The sequence below is a fragment of the Notechis scutatus genome, chromosome 11 (assembly GCF_049901735.1).
Source record: "Notechis scutatus isolate UNSWTSFEM ecotype Mainland chromosome 11, rNotScu1.2, whole genome shotgun sequence".
NCBI classification, from domain to species: Eukaryota; Metazoa; Chordata; class Lepidosauria; order Squamata; family Elapidae; genus Notechis; species Notechis scutatus.
In genome coordinates, this window is record NC_142019.1 from 895,581 (window position 1) to 912,500 (window position 16,920).

General features: G+C 46.3%; 1 protein-coding gene across 39 annotated transcripts in view; it reads right to left on the minus strand.

Annotated features, from left to right (window-relative positions):
- Nucleotides 1–11,774: 11,774 nt before the first annotated feature.
- The window catches only part of HMG20A (high mobility group 20A), a 49,832-nt gene continuing 44,686 nt past the window's right edge, over nt 11,775–16,920 (minus strand). For 22 of the 39 annotated variants that reach the window (XM_087972453.1, XM_087972440.1, XM_087972444.1 and 19 more), the window contains 3 exons: nt 15,184–15,399; nt 14,594–14,737; nt 11,775–12,484 (listed from right to left, as the gene is read on the minus strand). In XM_087972453.1, the coding sequence (XP_087828579.1) occupies nt 14,601–14,737; nt 15,184–15,399 (353 nt within the window). In that variant the 3' untranslated portion in view covers nt 11,775–12,484; nt 14,594–14,600. Of the gene's footprint in view, nt 12,485–13,120; nt 13,738–14,593; nt 14,738–15,183; nt 15,400–16,920 lie in introns of those variants that run through there. The other 17 variants (XM_087972457.1, XM_087972449.1, XM_087972447.1 and 14 more) reach the window with 4 other exon arrangements.

Genomic DNA, 16,920 nt, shown 5'->3' on the forward strand with positions numbered 1-16,920 from the left:
TGGGGTTTTGTTTGTGCGAGCAAAGTGAACGTGATGATGCCTCTTAATGGGGTGGTCTTGGGTTCAACAGGTGCTTAGAACCTGAATCTCGGACACGATACAACTCCAACAGAGGTGGGCTGCTACCACTCAGCCGGTTCTGACTGGTTCTGGAGAACTGGTAGCAAAAATTTTGAGTCATTTGCAGAACCGGCAAATCCCACCTCTGACTGGCCTCGCCCCCATCTATTCCCTGCCTCCTGAGTCCCAGCTGATTGGCTGGGTCTCTTTTGGATGCCCAGCACAGGAGAAGGGAGCTGGAAAGCAGGTTGGTGGGGCGGGTAGCAGAGGTGGTATTTAGCCGGTTCTGACCAGGTCTGGAGAACCGGGAGCAGAAATTTTGAGTAGTTGGGAGAACCAGCCAATCCCACCTCGGACTGGCCCCGCCAACCCCATCTCTTCTCTGCCTCCTATTGAGTACCAGCTGATCGGCTGGGTCTTCTTTGGTTGCCCTGCACAGGAGAACGGAGCTGGAAAGCAGGTTAGTGGGGTGGGAAGGGAATGGGGATTTTGCAGTGTCCCCTGCCACACCCACCAAACCAAGCCACGCCCACAGAACATCATGCCCACCAAGCCACGCCCACAGCTGATCGGCTGGGTCTCCTTTGGTTGCCCTGCACAGGAGAATGGAGCTGGAAAGCAGGTTAGTGGGGTGGGAAGGGAGATTTTGCAGTATCCTTCCCCTGCCACGCCCACCAAGCCACACCCACAGAACCAGTTGTAAAAAAAAATTGAATGCCACCACTAGATGCTACCAGTTCAACTCCGGTTCGGGCGAACCCGTAGCTCGTTTTATAGCCCCTTCTGAGAACCCCCAAATCCCACTCCTGGCTGGCCCCACCCACCCTGCCCCACCCCTCCAGGAGCCCCCACGCATCCCGTCTGCATGCCAGATAATTGTAGAGGCCACACAGAGGCTCAGGGTGGAGGAAACACCACACACCGTGGTACAGGAGGCCGACCAGGCAACGCCCACCCAGCAACCGAGCATAGAACCGGTTATTTTTGAAACCCAGCCCTGCAACTCCAACCTCTCACTGGGGCATAAATAAATCAGAAACCGAGGGCTAATTCGAAGCTGCCCGAGAGAGAGAGAGACACGAGAGGAAGGTGAGGGGGGGGGAATAAATAAAGAGAGGACTAAACGCTGGGATGAGTTCTCTTTTTTCATCCAGAGAAGTTCTGGTATCCTAATTAAACCCGTTCAAGTTTGTCTGGCTTCCCGGCTTCCATGGCAGGATCAATATTCCCAATCATTTAAAAGCATAACAAGGTTAGGGAGGGGAGCAGGTTAAATAATTAACTAAATTGCAGGTTTTGGGGAAGGGGAAAAAAAAATTCCAAGGAGTTGTTTTAATCTCTGGGGTAATTACCTATGTTGTTGACATCAATCAAAGATGCAGCAATTATTTAAAGTATTTTCGGGAGAATTTTTTTAAATAAACCAAGTCGTTGAAGAGCTCTTTGCCAATCAGGTTGCAAATATTTAGCATTGTGTAGCAATCTCGCATGAGCGCGCTGGGTTGTTGTTGTTGTTTTTTCCTCCCTGCATCTTGTTCATCTTTTTATACAACGCTGCACTAAAAAGCCCTACCCAAAAAATTACAGAAAGCCTGAACATTTTCTGGCTCACAAATGGGGGGTGAGGGGGAAGCATGGTTCAGATCACAAACATTGTGTGTGAAGTCGTGGTTTGTTGCGTCAAGCACAACGGCTGGTTTACAAAACAGACTTACATCAAAATTAAATTGCATTTATAACTTAGCGTATGGTACGAATCAAGCTGCTGGGATTGTAAACGTACAGCTTTGAGGAGATAGGAAATCCTACCTGTTGTGGTTTCTTCACACCGGGTGACTAAAATAGGCTAACATCGTTTAATACAATGTCTGAATTCAACCCCAATGGTGGTAAGTAAGGCCACACCTAGAGTCCTGCATCCAGTTTTGGTCACCACATTGTAAAAAGGATGTTGAGACTCTAGGAAAAGTGCAGAGAAGAGCAACCAGGATGATGAGGGGACTGGAGGCTAAAACATAACAATGAACGGTTGCAGGAACTGGGCCTGGCTAGTCTAGTCTGTTTATTTATATCTATCAATCATCTCTGCCTCTATCTATCTATCTATCTATCTATCTATCTATCTATCTATCTACCTACCTACCTACCTACCTATCTATCGACCTATCAACTATCTATCATCTGTGTGTCTGTCTTTCTGTCTATCCATCTATAGGGACTGGAGGCTAAAGCATATAATGAATGGTTGCAAGAACTGGGACTGGCTAGTCTAGTCTGTTTATTTATATCTATCAATCATCTCTGCCTCTATCTATCTATCTATCTATCTATCTATCTATCTATCTATCTATCTATCTATCTATCTACCTAACACCTACCTACCTATCTATCGACCTATCAACTATCTATCATCTGTGTGTCTGTCTTTCTGTCTATCCATCTATAGGGACTGGAGGCTAAAGCAGATAATGAATGGTTGCAGGAATTGGTCATGCGTAGTCTGTCCATCCATCTATCTATCTATCTATCTATCTATCTATCTATCTATCTATCTATCTATCTATCCTTAGTAAGGCCACACCTAGAGTACTCCATCCAGTTTTGGTCACCACACCATTAAAAAAATGTTGAGACTCTAGAAAAAGTGCAGAGAAGAGCAACCAGGATGATTAGGGGATTGGAGACTAAAACATATGATGAACGGTTGCAGGAACTGGGCCTGGCTAGTCTAGTGGAGAGAAGGACCACAGGAGACATGATAGCAGTCTTCCAGAATTTGAGGGGCTGCCCCAGAGAGGAGGAAGGGGTCAAGCTGTTTTCCAAGGCACCCGAAGGCCAGACAAGGAACAATGGATGGAAACTGAACAAGGAGAGATTCAACCTGGAAATAAGGAGAAACTTTCTGACAGTTGAGAACAATCAACCCATGGAACAGAAGTTGCCTTCAGAAGTTGTGGGAGCTTCATCACTTGAGACTTTCAAGAAGTGATTGGACTGCCATTTGTCAGGAATGGCATCAGCCAAAGTTGTAGCTCCTTTCTCAGAGATGTTCATTTTTATTTCTCTCTTATTTCCTGGATATTTATCATAATAGAGTTCCTTGCCAACAGACACCCAGTGGTGACACCGACGGAGAATTCCTTCCGCAGAAGCCCCGCTGACAGCTCTTGTTCTCCCCTGCAGTTGATCGTGTTATGCTTCTAATAATATTTATCAGGAACCAAATGTTGACTAGCTGGCTTGCAATGTCTCACCTCGGCTAAACATCTTTATTAAAAATGTAATAAATCGTTATATTAGCTCCTTTCTGTCTTCCAGATCTGGAGTTTTATTGGCAGTTCAGAAACGCTGCGGATTTCCCATCCGTTTTATGGAACTAACTTCTTCAGAAACAAAATGCTACCAAGAATTAAAAAAAAAAAACACCTTCTAACAGCTTTCTCACGGCTGCCAGGAAAACACGCTGGGAATATGATGTCGCTGCTTTCGTTTAATTGACTCGATTTCTTTTTCCACCAGCAATTGATAGAGAAATGTTTCTCTTCATAGATCCAAGAGGGTAGGAAGGGAAAGTACATGTACGCGAAAACCCATTTATTTTCTCCATTGCAATTTATTTATTTTTCTACTTCCTCAAAGGGGTTTTGAGACCTTTAAGCAGGCATGCAAAGCTCTGGAAAATTGTTTCATTCACGCAATACAATAATCCCACCAAAGGACCATAAGTCTGCACAATAGCCACAGGACAATCTGTGTTTCCTCCCTGCCTTAGGAACAGCTCAGCAATGCTATTTCAGGGGCTTGCTGTTTTCTACAGGAGGAAGGCTCTTGTGTCCACAAAACCCACTGCAACCCTCTGAAAAGGACTCTCCAAATACCCAGGCAAGGTTAGTTCCAGCAAGTATTCAGAATTTGGGGGGAGGGGGATTTATTATTTTAGTAACTACTCAAGACCATTTGTAAGAACAGAACTGAATACAAGGCAATGCAAGGCAAGATAATATAACCCAACCATACCTAGCCCAACCCAACCCAACCACAACCACACCCAACCCAACCCAACCCAATTCATCCCATCTTAACACAACACAACACAATCCCACCCAACTCAACCCAACTCAACTCAACCCAACTCACCCCTACCCAACTCAACCCAATCCTTCCAATCTTGCCAGGGAGGCCTTGTCTCAAGGCAAAAGTTCCATGAATATTTTGGTCTGCAGTCAACTGAGGTCAGATCTAATGACCATATTAGCAGCAGAAGCTTCATGTTATCCTTCTTTCCTAAATTTGTATTCCGCCCTTGATCAAACAAAGCCACAAAGCTCTTGACTGAATTGAAATGACATCGCTAACCAAGCCTCCCCGGACTGCCCCCCTCTCCATTAAATGTGCAGAATACTGGCCCATAAAACACTCCCTCCAAAACAAGAACAGTTTATGCTATTCTCTCCCTTGACCTCTCGTTTCCTTGTAACCCAGACCTCGGATGCAAAACAGGAGGGTTGAGCTGCATAATTCATTCCAGGGGTTAAGTTCTGTAAAGCCTCTCAGAGGGGCATTTTAGATTTTGGGAACTTCACTTTTTTTTTCAGAAAAGAAATAAGCAACAGTCTTTTTTTCTTTTAAGAAAAAAAGCCATCTATAATGGCTGTGATATTAAATATTTAAACTCCCATGAATATTAAAAGTTCTCCGGTCACCGTGAGGACCAGAGACCAAGCGAAAGATGCAAACAGCTGGGGCTTCTCGGAAGGTCAGGATGCCAAAACAAGATTTGAAACCCAGCGACAGTGTCAAGTTTGCAGAGAAACAATCTGTTAGTTTCCCCTCACACACACACCCTCCATGCACCCCCTTCCCCCAATCTCTGGGCTGTGCAAAATGCTCGCATCTGTCTCTTGGACACCAGAAATATTTCAAGCATCTTTTTCATCAGCATGTTGAGCTCCTTCCAGACTGACCTTTTCTAAAACCTGCCAACATCCAGAAAAGAAGTAACTTGAGTTTTAGGCAATGGTGGCAGAACTACCAGTTCTGTAGGTGTGGCTTGGTGGGTGTGGCAGGGGAAGGAGACTGTAAAATCTCCAGTCAGAGGTGGGATTTGCCGGTTCTCCAAACTAGTCAAAATTTCCACTACTGGTTCTCCAGAACTGGTCAGAACCTGCTGAATACCCACCTCTGGGAAGGATACTGCAAAATCTTCCTTCCCTCTCCACCCCACTAACCTGCTTTCCAGCTCTGTTCTCCTGGGCAGGGCAACTATAGAAGACCCAGCCGATCAGCTTGGACTCAATGGGAGGCAGAGAATAGTGGGGGTTGGGGCCAGTCAGAGGTGGGATTTGCCGGTTCTCTGAACTACTCAAAATTTCTGCTACCCTTTCTCCAGAACTGGTTAGAACCGGCTGAATCCCACCTCTGGTTTTAGGCAAGGATCAAACAGTTGGACACACTGTAATGAGACCCAAATAATACCTGATTTGAGGGCATCATCTCCTGTTTGGGGAGTGTGTCAAACTTGGTTTCAAAGTTTGCTTATTTATATATTTAATTAGCACTTTGACGACCAAAAATCTCTTGACAGTTTGCAACCGTTTTGTTTCACGTTTAACGCCGTTCCTGCCTTCCTGGAACATCTGGAAACCGAAGATACGCAGTTGAAATATTTTGCTTTTCCACATATTTTTCCCTCCGGGAGTTGCAGAAAATTGGTTGAAAGAGGAAGGGAGGGAGATCCTCAGTTACAAACAAATTCTTTTTCGCAGAGCCATTTTTTAATATAAAACTTCCCCGATTCCATCCCACGGCTACAGGATTGTAAAGCAGAGCTTCAGAATTAATGCAGAGAGACCTTACACTTACGGCTAATCCATAAAACAATTACAGGAGGGCAGGCAAGAATCCGTCTCACTAACCAAACGGCTTAACGCTTTCGGGAGCTGCGGTTTGGCAGAAAGCAGTGGGGCTGGTGATCCTGTGTTTGAAGAATGCCCTATCTAGGTTCTCATTTTATACGGAGCTATGATTTAATTGTGTGGGAAATGCGGTGGCCTAGACACTGGGCTTGTTGACCGAAAGGTTGGTAGTTCGAGACCTGAGCACCGCAGGATGGGGCGAGTTCCCATGCCTTGCTCCAGCTCCGGCCAACCTAAGCCATTTGAAAGCCTGCAAAATGCGAGTGCATCCCAGGATTCCGGCAATTACCTCCATTTAAATCACGAGTCTCGAGCCAAACTTCCAAAACTTCAAAAGGATTTATTGGGAGTAAACATGCCGGCACTACCTGGGGGTAGCTGACTCTGAGACACATCATTCATTGTCATCCTTGACCCTGTTTTTTTTTTCCCCATCCCCTGGGTGTATCCTAATTCATATTCTCCAATGGGATGCCTCCATAGCCCAGAGTCATCCATCAGGCTCTCCAGTTAGAATTTCGCATGGCAGAAACTTCAATCCCCTAGTTACTATCTTTGAAAAACTATGTACGGAATGCACTTTCGATTTCCAAGCTGCCGCACTGCCCTTTCCAAACCTGGCAGAGAACCGGTTGCTGAAATTTTTCAAGCCCACCCCTGGATGCCCCCCCCCAATGGGTGCACACACACCCCAAATTTTCCTTCGCTGATTTAACCCAGCAATACGTCCTTCCTGCTTTTAGCCAGAGAACCGGCTTCGCCGAGGCAAAGGAGACAAACGAGGAACGAATAACCTTTCTATTTCCAAAGCTGGATAAAGCGATTTTCTTGATCCCTGAAAGCTAGGGGAAGCTGAACCGTTGTAAATAGCGCCTCCTTTATTAACCAAGCGTTTAATTGAACGAATCCATTAAGGCTGCGGGCGCTTCAAAACTGGATCGGAAGAAATGCTCTTGGCGGGGGGGGGGGATCTCAGGAGAGGAGAGAAGGCCACCCTGCTAGTCAATAAAACACCCTTTCTTCTTCCAAGCTTCAGCAGAAGACTGGAAGGCCGGTTGCTGTTGATATTTAAGATTTGCAATGGCCTGCGGAACTTCCTACCCCTTTATGAGCTATGGTGGTGCAGTGGTTAGAGGGCTGCACTGCAGGCTACTTCTGCTGCCGGCTGCCTGCAATTTGGCAGATCAAATCTCACCAAAGTTGACTCAGCCTTCCCTCCCTCTGAGGTGGGTCAAATGAGGACCCAGATTGTTGGGGGGGACAAGAGGCCGACTCTGTAAACTGCTTAGAGGGAGCTGTAAAGCATTGTGAAGCAGTATATAAGTCTAAGGGCGATTGCTATCTTCCTTCCTTCCTCCCTTCCTCTCCCCCTCCCTCCCTCCTTCTTTCCCCCTTCCCCTCCTTCCTTCCTTGTGGTTAGAACGCAGCACTGCAGGCAAAACTCTGCCCACTGCCAGCACTTCGATCCTGAACGGCTCAAGGTTGACTCAGCCTTCCGTCCTTCCCAGGTCAGTCAAATGAGGACCCAGATTGTGGAGGGCAAGAGGCTGACTCTGCAAACCGCTTAGAGAGGGCTGGGACACACTGTGAAGCGGTATATAAGTCTAAGGGCTATCGTTATCTTCCTCCCTTCCCTTCCCTTCCCTTCCCTTCCCTTCCCTTCCCTTCCCTTTCCTTCCTTCCTTCCTTCCTTCCTTCCTTCCTTCCTTCCTTCCTTCCTTCCTTCTTTCCTTCTTTCCTTCCTTCCTTCCAGTTACAATGCAGTATGTCAGGCTAACTCACTGCCCACTGCCAGCAGTTCAATCCTGAATGGCTAAGGTTGACCCAGCCTTCCGTCCTTCCGAGGTTAGTAAAACCCAGATTGTTGAGGGCAACAATCAGCTGAATCTGTAAACCGCTTGGAGAGGGCCGGGAAGCACCGTGAAGCGGTATATAAGCCTAAGGGCTATTGCTATTGTTTTTGAAGATTTGCAATACGTTTACACAGCGGCCTATGAAACGTCCTATCCCTTATCTACATGTGTTCCACCCAGAGCCAAGTTAGCAAAAAGCTTGAGGGGAATAAGACAGACAACCCTTGACTTGCAGCAGTTCATTTAATGACCGCTTGAAGTTACAGTGGCACTGAAAAAAGTGACTTATGGCGGCTTTTCACATGGCCATTCCAGCATCCCACATGATCACACTTCTGACACTCAGCAGTTGACTCATACTTACGACGGTTGCAGTGTCCCTTGTGAGACCTTCTGACAAGCGAAGTCAATGGGGAAGGCAGATTCACTGAACCACCGGGTTAGTAACTTAACAATCACAGCCATTCGTTTAACAAAGGTGTCAAGAATCTTCTTTTTTTTTCCCCTTTCTGGTTTTGTCTTCGCACCACCTTCTTAAGCTATGCTTGTTTAGTTAGCAAGCAGGAAACACCAATACAAACATTGCTCCAAATCATCCCTGTTAAAATTCCTGTAATCAAATCCAGTACTTTAAAAAAAAAATAGCAATGTAATGTAAAATGACTGATAAGCCAGATGGGAGGAAAAACACGTCACGCTTGGAGGAATCTATTGACCTCCAATCAAGTTCTCCAAAGACATCGATTTAATATTATGACTATTTTTTAAAGTGTGGGTAAGAGATTGCTCCATATTGCAGCCGAGACGGTATTTCAACCATCTCCTGACTCACCAACAGAAGCTGGGGTCACCTAACATGCTAAGCCATAATTCCTTAATTTGATAAGTCTCAGCCTCCAGTCAATAAAAACAATTGTAGACACATCCATCAAAAATATTAATTAGGAACCGAGGCATTCATAATGTCCATTCTACGAGACCAGGAATGGCAACAGACTGTCAGACTATTAACACTGTCAAACTATTTACTAAGTCTGCATTACTATTACTATTCATCTTCTCATCCTTCCTTTCACCCATCTTCTCCCACGTATGACTGCATGGATGTAACTTCGTTGCTTGTATCCTTATTGATTTTTTAAATTGACTGTTTACTAGTATAATTTGATTTGATCTGATCACTTGTTATGTTTCCGAGTATGATTTGATTGCTTATTTGTACACTTTGACTACTATTAAGTGTTATACCTATGATTCTTGACGAATGTATTTTTTTTTCCTTTTTATGAACAGAGAGCATTTGCACCAAAACAAATTCCTTGTGCGTCCAATCACACTTGGTCAATAAAGAATTCTATTCTATTGTAGTTTACTCTTGCTTAAAGCCTAAATGTGATTATTCATTCACAGCAACATATCATTCATTCGTACTTTACCAAGAATCGGAGGTCCTAGACGTTTTTCCTTGTTTGTGCTTGGTGCTGTACTCCTCTGATCTATTTTGTGTGTTGTTGTTTTTTAACTTGTGTTTGTTTAGTTTCTCTAAAAAGGTTTCTTTTTTTAATTAAAAGGCTGTTACAGTGCTAATTTTTTCCCTCCTCTAGAGTTACTCTGAATGTGAAATACATACCCAAGACAGGCCACTAGATGGCAGTGCTTCTCCCCCAAAAATGTGCAAATTTGTGCCAAGGCTCCCTTTGAAAATCAGATCGAGAAATGCTGCAATGCTTAATTTAAAAAAAAAAAAAAAGAGTAAAGTGATACTTAAAAGGGGTTAGAGTTCTGTTTCTCAACTTTGTGGACTTTCATTTGATAATTTACAGATTCATAGAGTTGGAAGGGACCTTGTAGGTCATCTAGTCCAACCCCCCTAACGTGTGGAGTTCAACTCCCAGAATTCCCCAGCCAGCAATCTAGGCATTTTAAAAATTGCTGAAATTCAGAAACGCAACATAGAGGGTGGGTAGGATTAGCCCAATTCTCTCGTTCGGCCTCTGGATTTGTCCTTTGGGTGTCTTTCTGCTCCTGCCCCCATCCTTCAATCTACAATCACACACACACACACACACAGAGCTATAAAGCCACTGCCTTGTCAGAACCTAAACAACCAAAAATGGGTTTTGTTTTTTTTAATTTCTTCGATGGGCAACGTTGAATGCCAGCCTCACTTCCTGCAGCCGAAACAGAATTGCCCACAGGACAATGGAAATATCTGGAAGAGGAAGACGAGCAGGAATTCCAAAAAAAACAACAACCAAAGAGCAAAGTTTGAATCTTCAGCTGGGATGTTTCCTCGCCCTGGGACACTTTTCCCCGGCCTGATGCGTTCGTTGAATCAAAGGAAATGACACCAGCTCCGGTGTTCTCTGGCGGAGGCGCTCAAGAGGTGGGGGATTCCCAGATGGTGTATCCTGCTCTGGGGATTACGGGCAAGGCGGTCCTCGACTTATGACCGCAACGGAGCCTGGCATTTCTGCAGTTAAAAAGCGAGGCGTTTGTTGAGCGAATTGGGCCCCGTTTTACGAGCTTTCTTGCCGCTGCAGTTGTTAAGTTAGCAACCCGGTTGTTAAGTGAATCCCCGTTGACTTGGCTGGTCCGAAGGTCGCACAAAGGGGGGAATCGAGTGAGCGCCGGGACACAGTCACCAACATGAAGTATGGCATCTGGTTATGCCAAGCGCCTGAATGTTTAATCCCCTGGGTGTGGGGATGTTGCGAAGGTCATAACTGTGAAAAAATGGCCATAAGTCCCTTTTTTTTCCAGTGGCGTTAAACAGTCACTAAATGAACTGTCAGAAGTGGAGGACTACCTGTACTGTCAACCAGCTGATTGCTGGGTTTTATAATCCCAAAGGCGCAGTGGCTTTTTTCACTTTTTTGCCCCAAAGGGCGTGATTCCTTTGCAATTTTCCCTGCTTCTGGAATCCCAACTGCTGGAGAGAGAGGCTTTTAAAAAAAAATGGGAACAGAATAAAATAGAACAGCGGTGGGTAACCTTTTTGGGCCAGGACCCGGAAGGCAACGCATGCATGGCCCCCACGCCTGCTGCACATGTGCGTGCATTCCCGCCCACTTGACCTCCACTGCGCCTCACAGCTGATTTTTGGCCGGTTTGAGGCCTTTTTCGGCCTCCCAGAGGCTTGAGGAAGGCCTCTGCAGGCCGAAAAATGGGCCAGTTTAGTCACTTCCGGTATTTCTCCAATGGGACACCTCCATAGCCAAGAGTCATCGATCGTGTTCTCCAGTTAGAATTTTGCACGGCAAAAACTTCAGCCACCTAGAAACTATCTTTGAAAACATTTATGGAATGCGGTTTCGGTTTGCAAGCTGCCGCGCTGCTCCCCCCTCCCTTTTGGTTGGCAACTCTAAAAGGACCCTAGAAATATTTGATAAGTTGACAACCGGTTTCACCGGGGAAAAAAAACACTTAATCTCTCTCCTGGTATCGCCAACAAAACGAGGAGAGCCTATGGGTTAGAAGTGGGATACAGATCCAATAAATAAAAATAACCAATTGGAAATGAAGATTTTAAGTTAAGCGTCGATAGTTGTTATCACAAAGAAGCTAACTGAAGCAGAACGGTGCAATTTATTCAGAGACTTTCCCCAATCTGGAGCCCTTCGTATGTTTTGGGTTTTAATTCTCAGCTTTTTCTCTTTAGCCTGGGAAATCTGAATGCTTCTGGTTGTAGAAAATCCAGAAGGCATCAGGCTGGCAAAGGGCTGGAGTGGATAAAGGCAGGCTCAGCAATTCACGAGAGAAAGGCAGAATCTCTACACGGCATAATCCCTTGCAGCTTTACCTGTATATTATACCTGTATAACACCTAGCGGTACCCGGGCAGCTTTCACTGCTGCAAAACTGCTTAATAGTTCAAAGGGAAAAAGGGGAACTTTTCCCCTTTTTCGGCTACTCAGAAAATAGCACCAAATAAATGGACATCCTCTTTTTCACACCATTTATTTATTGAAGGATCATCGCGTTTTACCAGAAAAAGGGGAGGGAATGTAACACATACACCCTCCCAGACACATACAGAGACCTTCTGCGCATTTTTTGGTTTTGAGAGAGAGAGAAAGAGAGATTGGAGTAAGAATCCTGCATACACCAAACTAAGTAGCATGCTACAAAACAAAAATAAGTTGGGACTACAATGTACATGAACATCGTGTGCATTTAATGTCGGGAGAAGGCGGGTTGGTCTTCTTCTCCCCAAGCTGGTTGGTCTTCGTCTCACCAAGGGAAGCCCAGGGACTTTTGTGCAGGGCAAGGCAAGGCTGAGATGAAAGGAAGGAGTAAAGAGGTGGGGAAATGCTCTCCTTTGGAGCACGTGAAGAAGAACCACTTTGGAGCTTAAGTTTCCGTTGCAACCCAAATACAACCAGGTTGACTCAAATGAGAACGAAGCGTAGCCATTGCGTAGGTTCAGTGCGGTTGGTCCGTGGCTAGCGGATAAACGATAAGGAATGGAGAGGACTGTGCAGAAACACCGGGCCGTTATCTTATCGCAACTTCTCAAAAAAAAACCACAGTCCTCTTCAAGCTTTAAGGAAAGAACTAGAACTTATCTCCAAATTTTTATTTCTTGGCTTAGTTCCATACCATGGGTCTCGTTCCGGGGCTTCTTTAAGGGGGGGAAAAAAATAATCCTAGAAACTGCAGATAAAACAGAAGAGGAGGAGAAAGGTGGATTAGAAGGTGAGCTGGGGGTTTTCTGAAAGGTCTCTTTGAAGAAATTAAGGAGTAAAGAGGTGGGGAAACTTAGCCCGACTCGACTAAGTTTTGGGGAGAAACTGTGCCGTGAGAGATAAGCAGTCACACTTGCTCGCAGATACAAACTGTTAACCCACGTGACTTGCTTTGAAATCACCTTCACCCTCGCCTAGGTCAGAGGTGTCCAACCTTGGGCAACTTGGAAGAGTTGTGGGCTTCCACTCCCAACTTTTAAGGCTTGTGGACTCCAACTCCCAGAATCCCCATGCTGGCTGAGGAATTCTGGGAGTTGAAGTCCACCGCTCTCTTCAAGTCAGGAGTTGAAGAGTCCACAACTCTTCAAAGTTGCCCATGGTTGGAGACACCCCACCCCCCCGCTCTACACGTTCTCCTCCTTCCTTTCTACTATCCCTTCCCACTGAAGGAAGCTGCTGAGGAGAAGGCCGCCCGGCGGTCTTCGTTGAGTCTCCCCCATGGGGAACCAGCACTGTGAACAGTCTCGTTTGGGTTGTTTTTTTCAGTAGTGAGAACATGTCATGGATGGGGGAGGAAAAATAAAACAAGGAAGCAAGAGAAGAGTTTGCGTTGGGACTTCTTTAGGGTTGTCATTTCTAGCTGAAACCAATTTTTTTTCCCTCCGAGAAGGAAGTCAAGCTTGCCTTTGGATGCCCCAAGGAATGTTCTTAACGCCCCCCAGGATTCCTCATCGGAAATGAAATGGGGACCAGGAGCCTTTTGGGGGCGTCTGAAACGTTGGACAGGCCTCGGTTGAAACCAGGGAGGGAAACATCTGGCCTCCAGCCTCGGCTGCCCTTCCAGAGCCCCCCGTCTAAACGGAGCTGCCATCTTCCGTCACGGCACGAATCCCGCAAGTCTGCCTTGGCAGCTTCCGGGCAGAATAACCACCAGCGCCGCCACCTCCGAAAGAGATGCTGTGTCAAAAGAAGGGGGTGGAAACCCCCCCCGGCTCGCTTCCCTTCAACCAAGGGCAGCGCAAGTGCGGCTGATGCGTCCCCGTGGGGAGAGCAGGCTTGGCTTGGCACCGCGGTCTGTTCCATCTGGCTGCTCGCTGGAAGGACAAGGGGCTTTCTGAGAACGGCAAGAGCGAGCAATTAACAGCGCTTGGCAGCGATTATCAAAGGTCGGGCAGGGGGAGGTTGGGCTCCTCCGGCGTCTCCAGCGCAGATGGACCTGAACTGAAGGGGCATTTGACTTTGGTTTGTTTCCCCCCTCAGAATTCACAAGGCAGGAATTCAGCTTAATGGATTGAGAGGGAAGGGGGGAGGGGAGGGGAGGAAGGAAGGAAGGAAGGAAGGAGGGGAGGAGAGGAGAGGAAGGAAGGAAGGAAGGAAGGAAGGAAGGAAGGAAGGAAGGAAGGAAGGAAGGAAGGAAGGAAGGAAGGAAGGAAGGAAGGAGAGGAGAGGAGGAAGGAGAGGAGAGGAGAAAAGAAGGAAGGAAAGGAAGGAAGGAAGGAAGGAAGGAAGGAAGGAAGGAAGGAAGGAAGGAAGGAAGGAAGGAAGGAAGGAAGGAAGGAAGGAAGGAAGGAAGGAAAGAAGGAAGGAAGGAAGGAAGGAAGGAAGGAAGGAAGGAAGGAAGGAAGGAAGGAAGGAGGAAGGAAGGAAGGAAGGAAGGAAGGAGGAGAGAGAAGGAAGGAAGGAAGGAAGGAAGGAAGGAAGGAAGGAAGGAAGGAAGGAAGGAAGGAAGGAAGGAAAAGAGGGAGGGGAGAAGAAGAGAAAAGGGAAAAGGGAAGGAAGGGAAAAAAGGAAGTGGAGGGGAGGAGAGGAGAGAAAAGGAAAAACAGAAGGAAGGAAAGAAAAAAAGGAAAGGGAAACAAAGCAACTATGCTTCTGCTTTTGGTTGTTTTGAAGAACGTACATTCTTTGAAATACAGAAAGGCATAAACATGACTGAAACTAAAACATCATGGGAGGACTGGTTATCTGTGAACAAATGCTGTGAGTTTGCTCTATGAGCTGCCTGTGGTTTTAGTACGGCGCGGGTTCAGTTCAGCTCTGCCTTTCCAGAGGCCCTGATCAGGTACTAGAAACTCACCCAGTGATTAACGTTCAAGATGGTTTACCACCTCCCGGACTGTCGCTATAAGAGTCTCATTCTCCTGTGGGTTGGCCAGGATAAGGTTGTGCAGACGATTCATGTAGGAATCAATAGTGTCTAAGGTGGGGATCTCCCCGCTCCCTGGAAAACAGAAACAGAAGACCAGCCGCTTGGCATTTGCCTTCCCAAGGGGTGTGTGTGGTGGTGGCGGGGGGGGGAGAGGACGCGTCACCTGGAGAACTATCTCTAAACATTCTCCAATTTGAAACATCAAAGACATCCAAACCTAGCGTGAAAAGAAAGACGGCGGACACAATCCTGCGGAGGAGGAGGTACTTCGACTAAAGGCCGACGCAAGAGCCGCGTGGCGCAGTGGCTACAGTGCAGCGTTGCAGGCTAATTCTGCCAACTGCCAGCAGTTCGATTTTCACCGGCCCAAGGTGGACTCAGCCTTCCGTCCTTCTGAGGTGGGTCGAATGAGGACCCAGATTGTTGGGGGGCCCAAATAGGCTGACTCTGTAAACCGCTTCAGCGAGGGCTGGAAAGCACCGTGGAAGCGGTATAGAAGTCTAAGCGCTATTGTTCACCTGGTAAGGGGACCCCGGCAAAGCTACTGGCCAGAGCCTGGCGTAAGGTTTCCAAGTGCTGTTGCAACACCGTGTTGCGACCCCGCTCGTGGATCACGTCCACCTCCAGCTTCTCCACCGCAGTCCTCATGCTCTCCACGTGCTTCTGGAGGGCCGCGTTCCTTTCCTCAAACTCCATGTTGGACTTGCGCAGCTGGCGCAGCTCGGCTTCTCGCGCTGACAACAACAGAGGAGAAGAGTGTGAGAACTCCCGTGTCTAAACTTCAGAAGACTCGGCCTGAGCGGGGGAAGGTTTGGGCCACAGACCGCTCCCCTCTTTTCTCGTCTCTTGATCACCCAGGGAGCCATAGGAGCGGTTCAAAGAAAGAGAAGATAAAGGGATTTGTAGAATTAAGAGATGTCGTTAAAGTAAAGCTAAAGATTTTCTCTATCTAGTCTTGTCCGACATCAGGGGAGAAGGTGCTCATCTGTGTCTTGGCCAAGGGAGACAGCGTTGTCCGAAGACGCTTCTGTGGTCATGCGGCCAGCATGGCTTATATGCTGAGCTGCATGGAATGCTGCTACCTTCCCACCGAAGGGCTACCTATTTATCTACTCGCATTTGCATGCTTTCGAACGGAAGGTAATTTCTGCTTAAGGTATTCTGCGGAACGAGTGAGAAGTCCCCACAGTTTCAAATGGAATTTGAATTTCTTCTTAAACCAGGTTTCCCAACCTTGACAACTTTTAAGGCAGGTGGACTCCCAGAATTCCCCAGCCAGCCAGTTGAAGTCCATTCATTTAAAAGCTGTCAATTGTTGGGGAGCCCGGCCTTAAATTCTTCTTCCCATCAAGAACATTAACCAAGTTTGGAAGAATGCTTGCATAGCCGCAATGATATCATCTAGAACAGGGGTGGAGAACGATGGACCCTTTATGATTGGTGGGCTTCAACTCCCTGGTTCAGGAATTGTGGGAGCTGAAGTCCTCAAATCATAAAGGGTCCATCGTTCCCCATCCGATCTAGAAGCTTTATATCGAATTCTTTAAATAAGTTCTTAGTCTTTAAAAGGTAAGAGGAAGAAATGTTGGGGTTTGGGTCTGATGAGTCATTTTCGGAATTCTACTTAGGATAAAATTACTTTTAAATTAATTTTAGCAAGCAATCAAGAATTTATTGTCAAAATGTTCAGAGATGGTCCGACATGCCCTTAGCATTTCATTAGATTAAATGAAATTTCCTTTTTTTCTCTAAGCTGTGTTGGAGGAGTTCTAATCAAACGGTTACGTATTATCAACTCTGATCAAAAGGTTTCTAAGGAAACTGGGGGAGGGAGGGGAAATCACACAGTAGATTAATGCTGGTGTAATTTAGCTGCCCATCTTTTCTGGAAAAATGGTAAACATTAAAGACATGCAGATCCAGACACCCTTATTTTAATCTGTCATTGCTTCCACAAAGGAATTGCATGACTTCCGCGGATGCCTTACGCAAAAGAAATGAATAAATTCCATCAAGGAGCTTTTTCTGCAGTGAACTAAAACAAATTGTTTTCTGGAATTAAAAATGTTGTTTTCCTAGGCCTGCACGACTATTGTGGGAGCTGAGAAAATGGCACAGGTCCTATAGGGAGCCACTAGAGAAGGTGCCAGTTTCGGGTCCAACCGACTTCTGGCAAATGCATTATCTTAATTCAGCTATTATTAGCTGCAAGATTTACTCTAATAAAGCAACAGAAAAATATGTCTTTCTTGGGA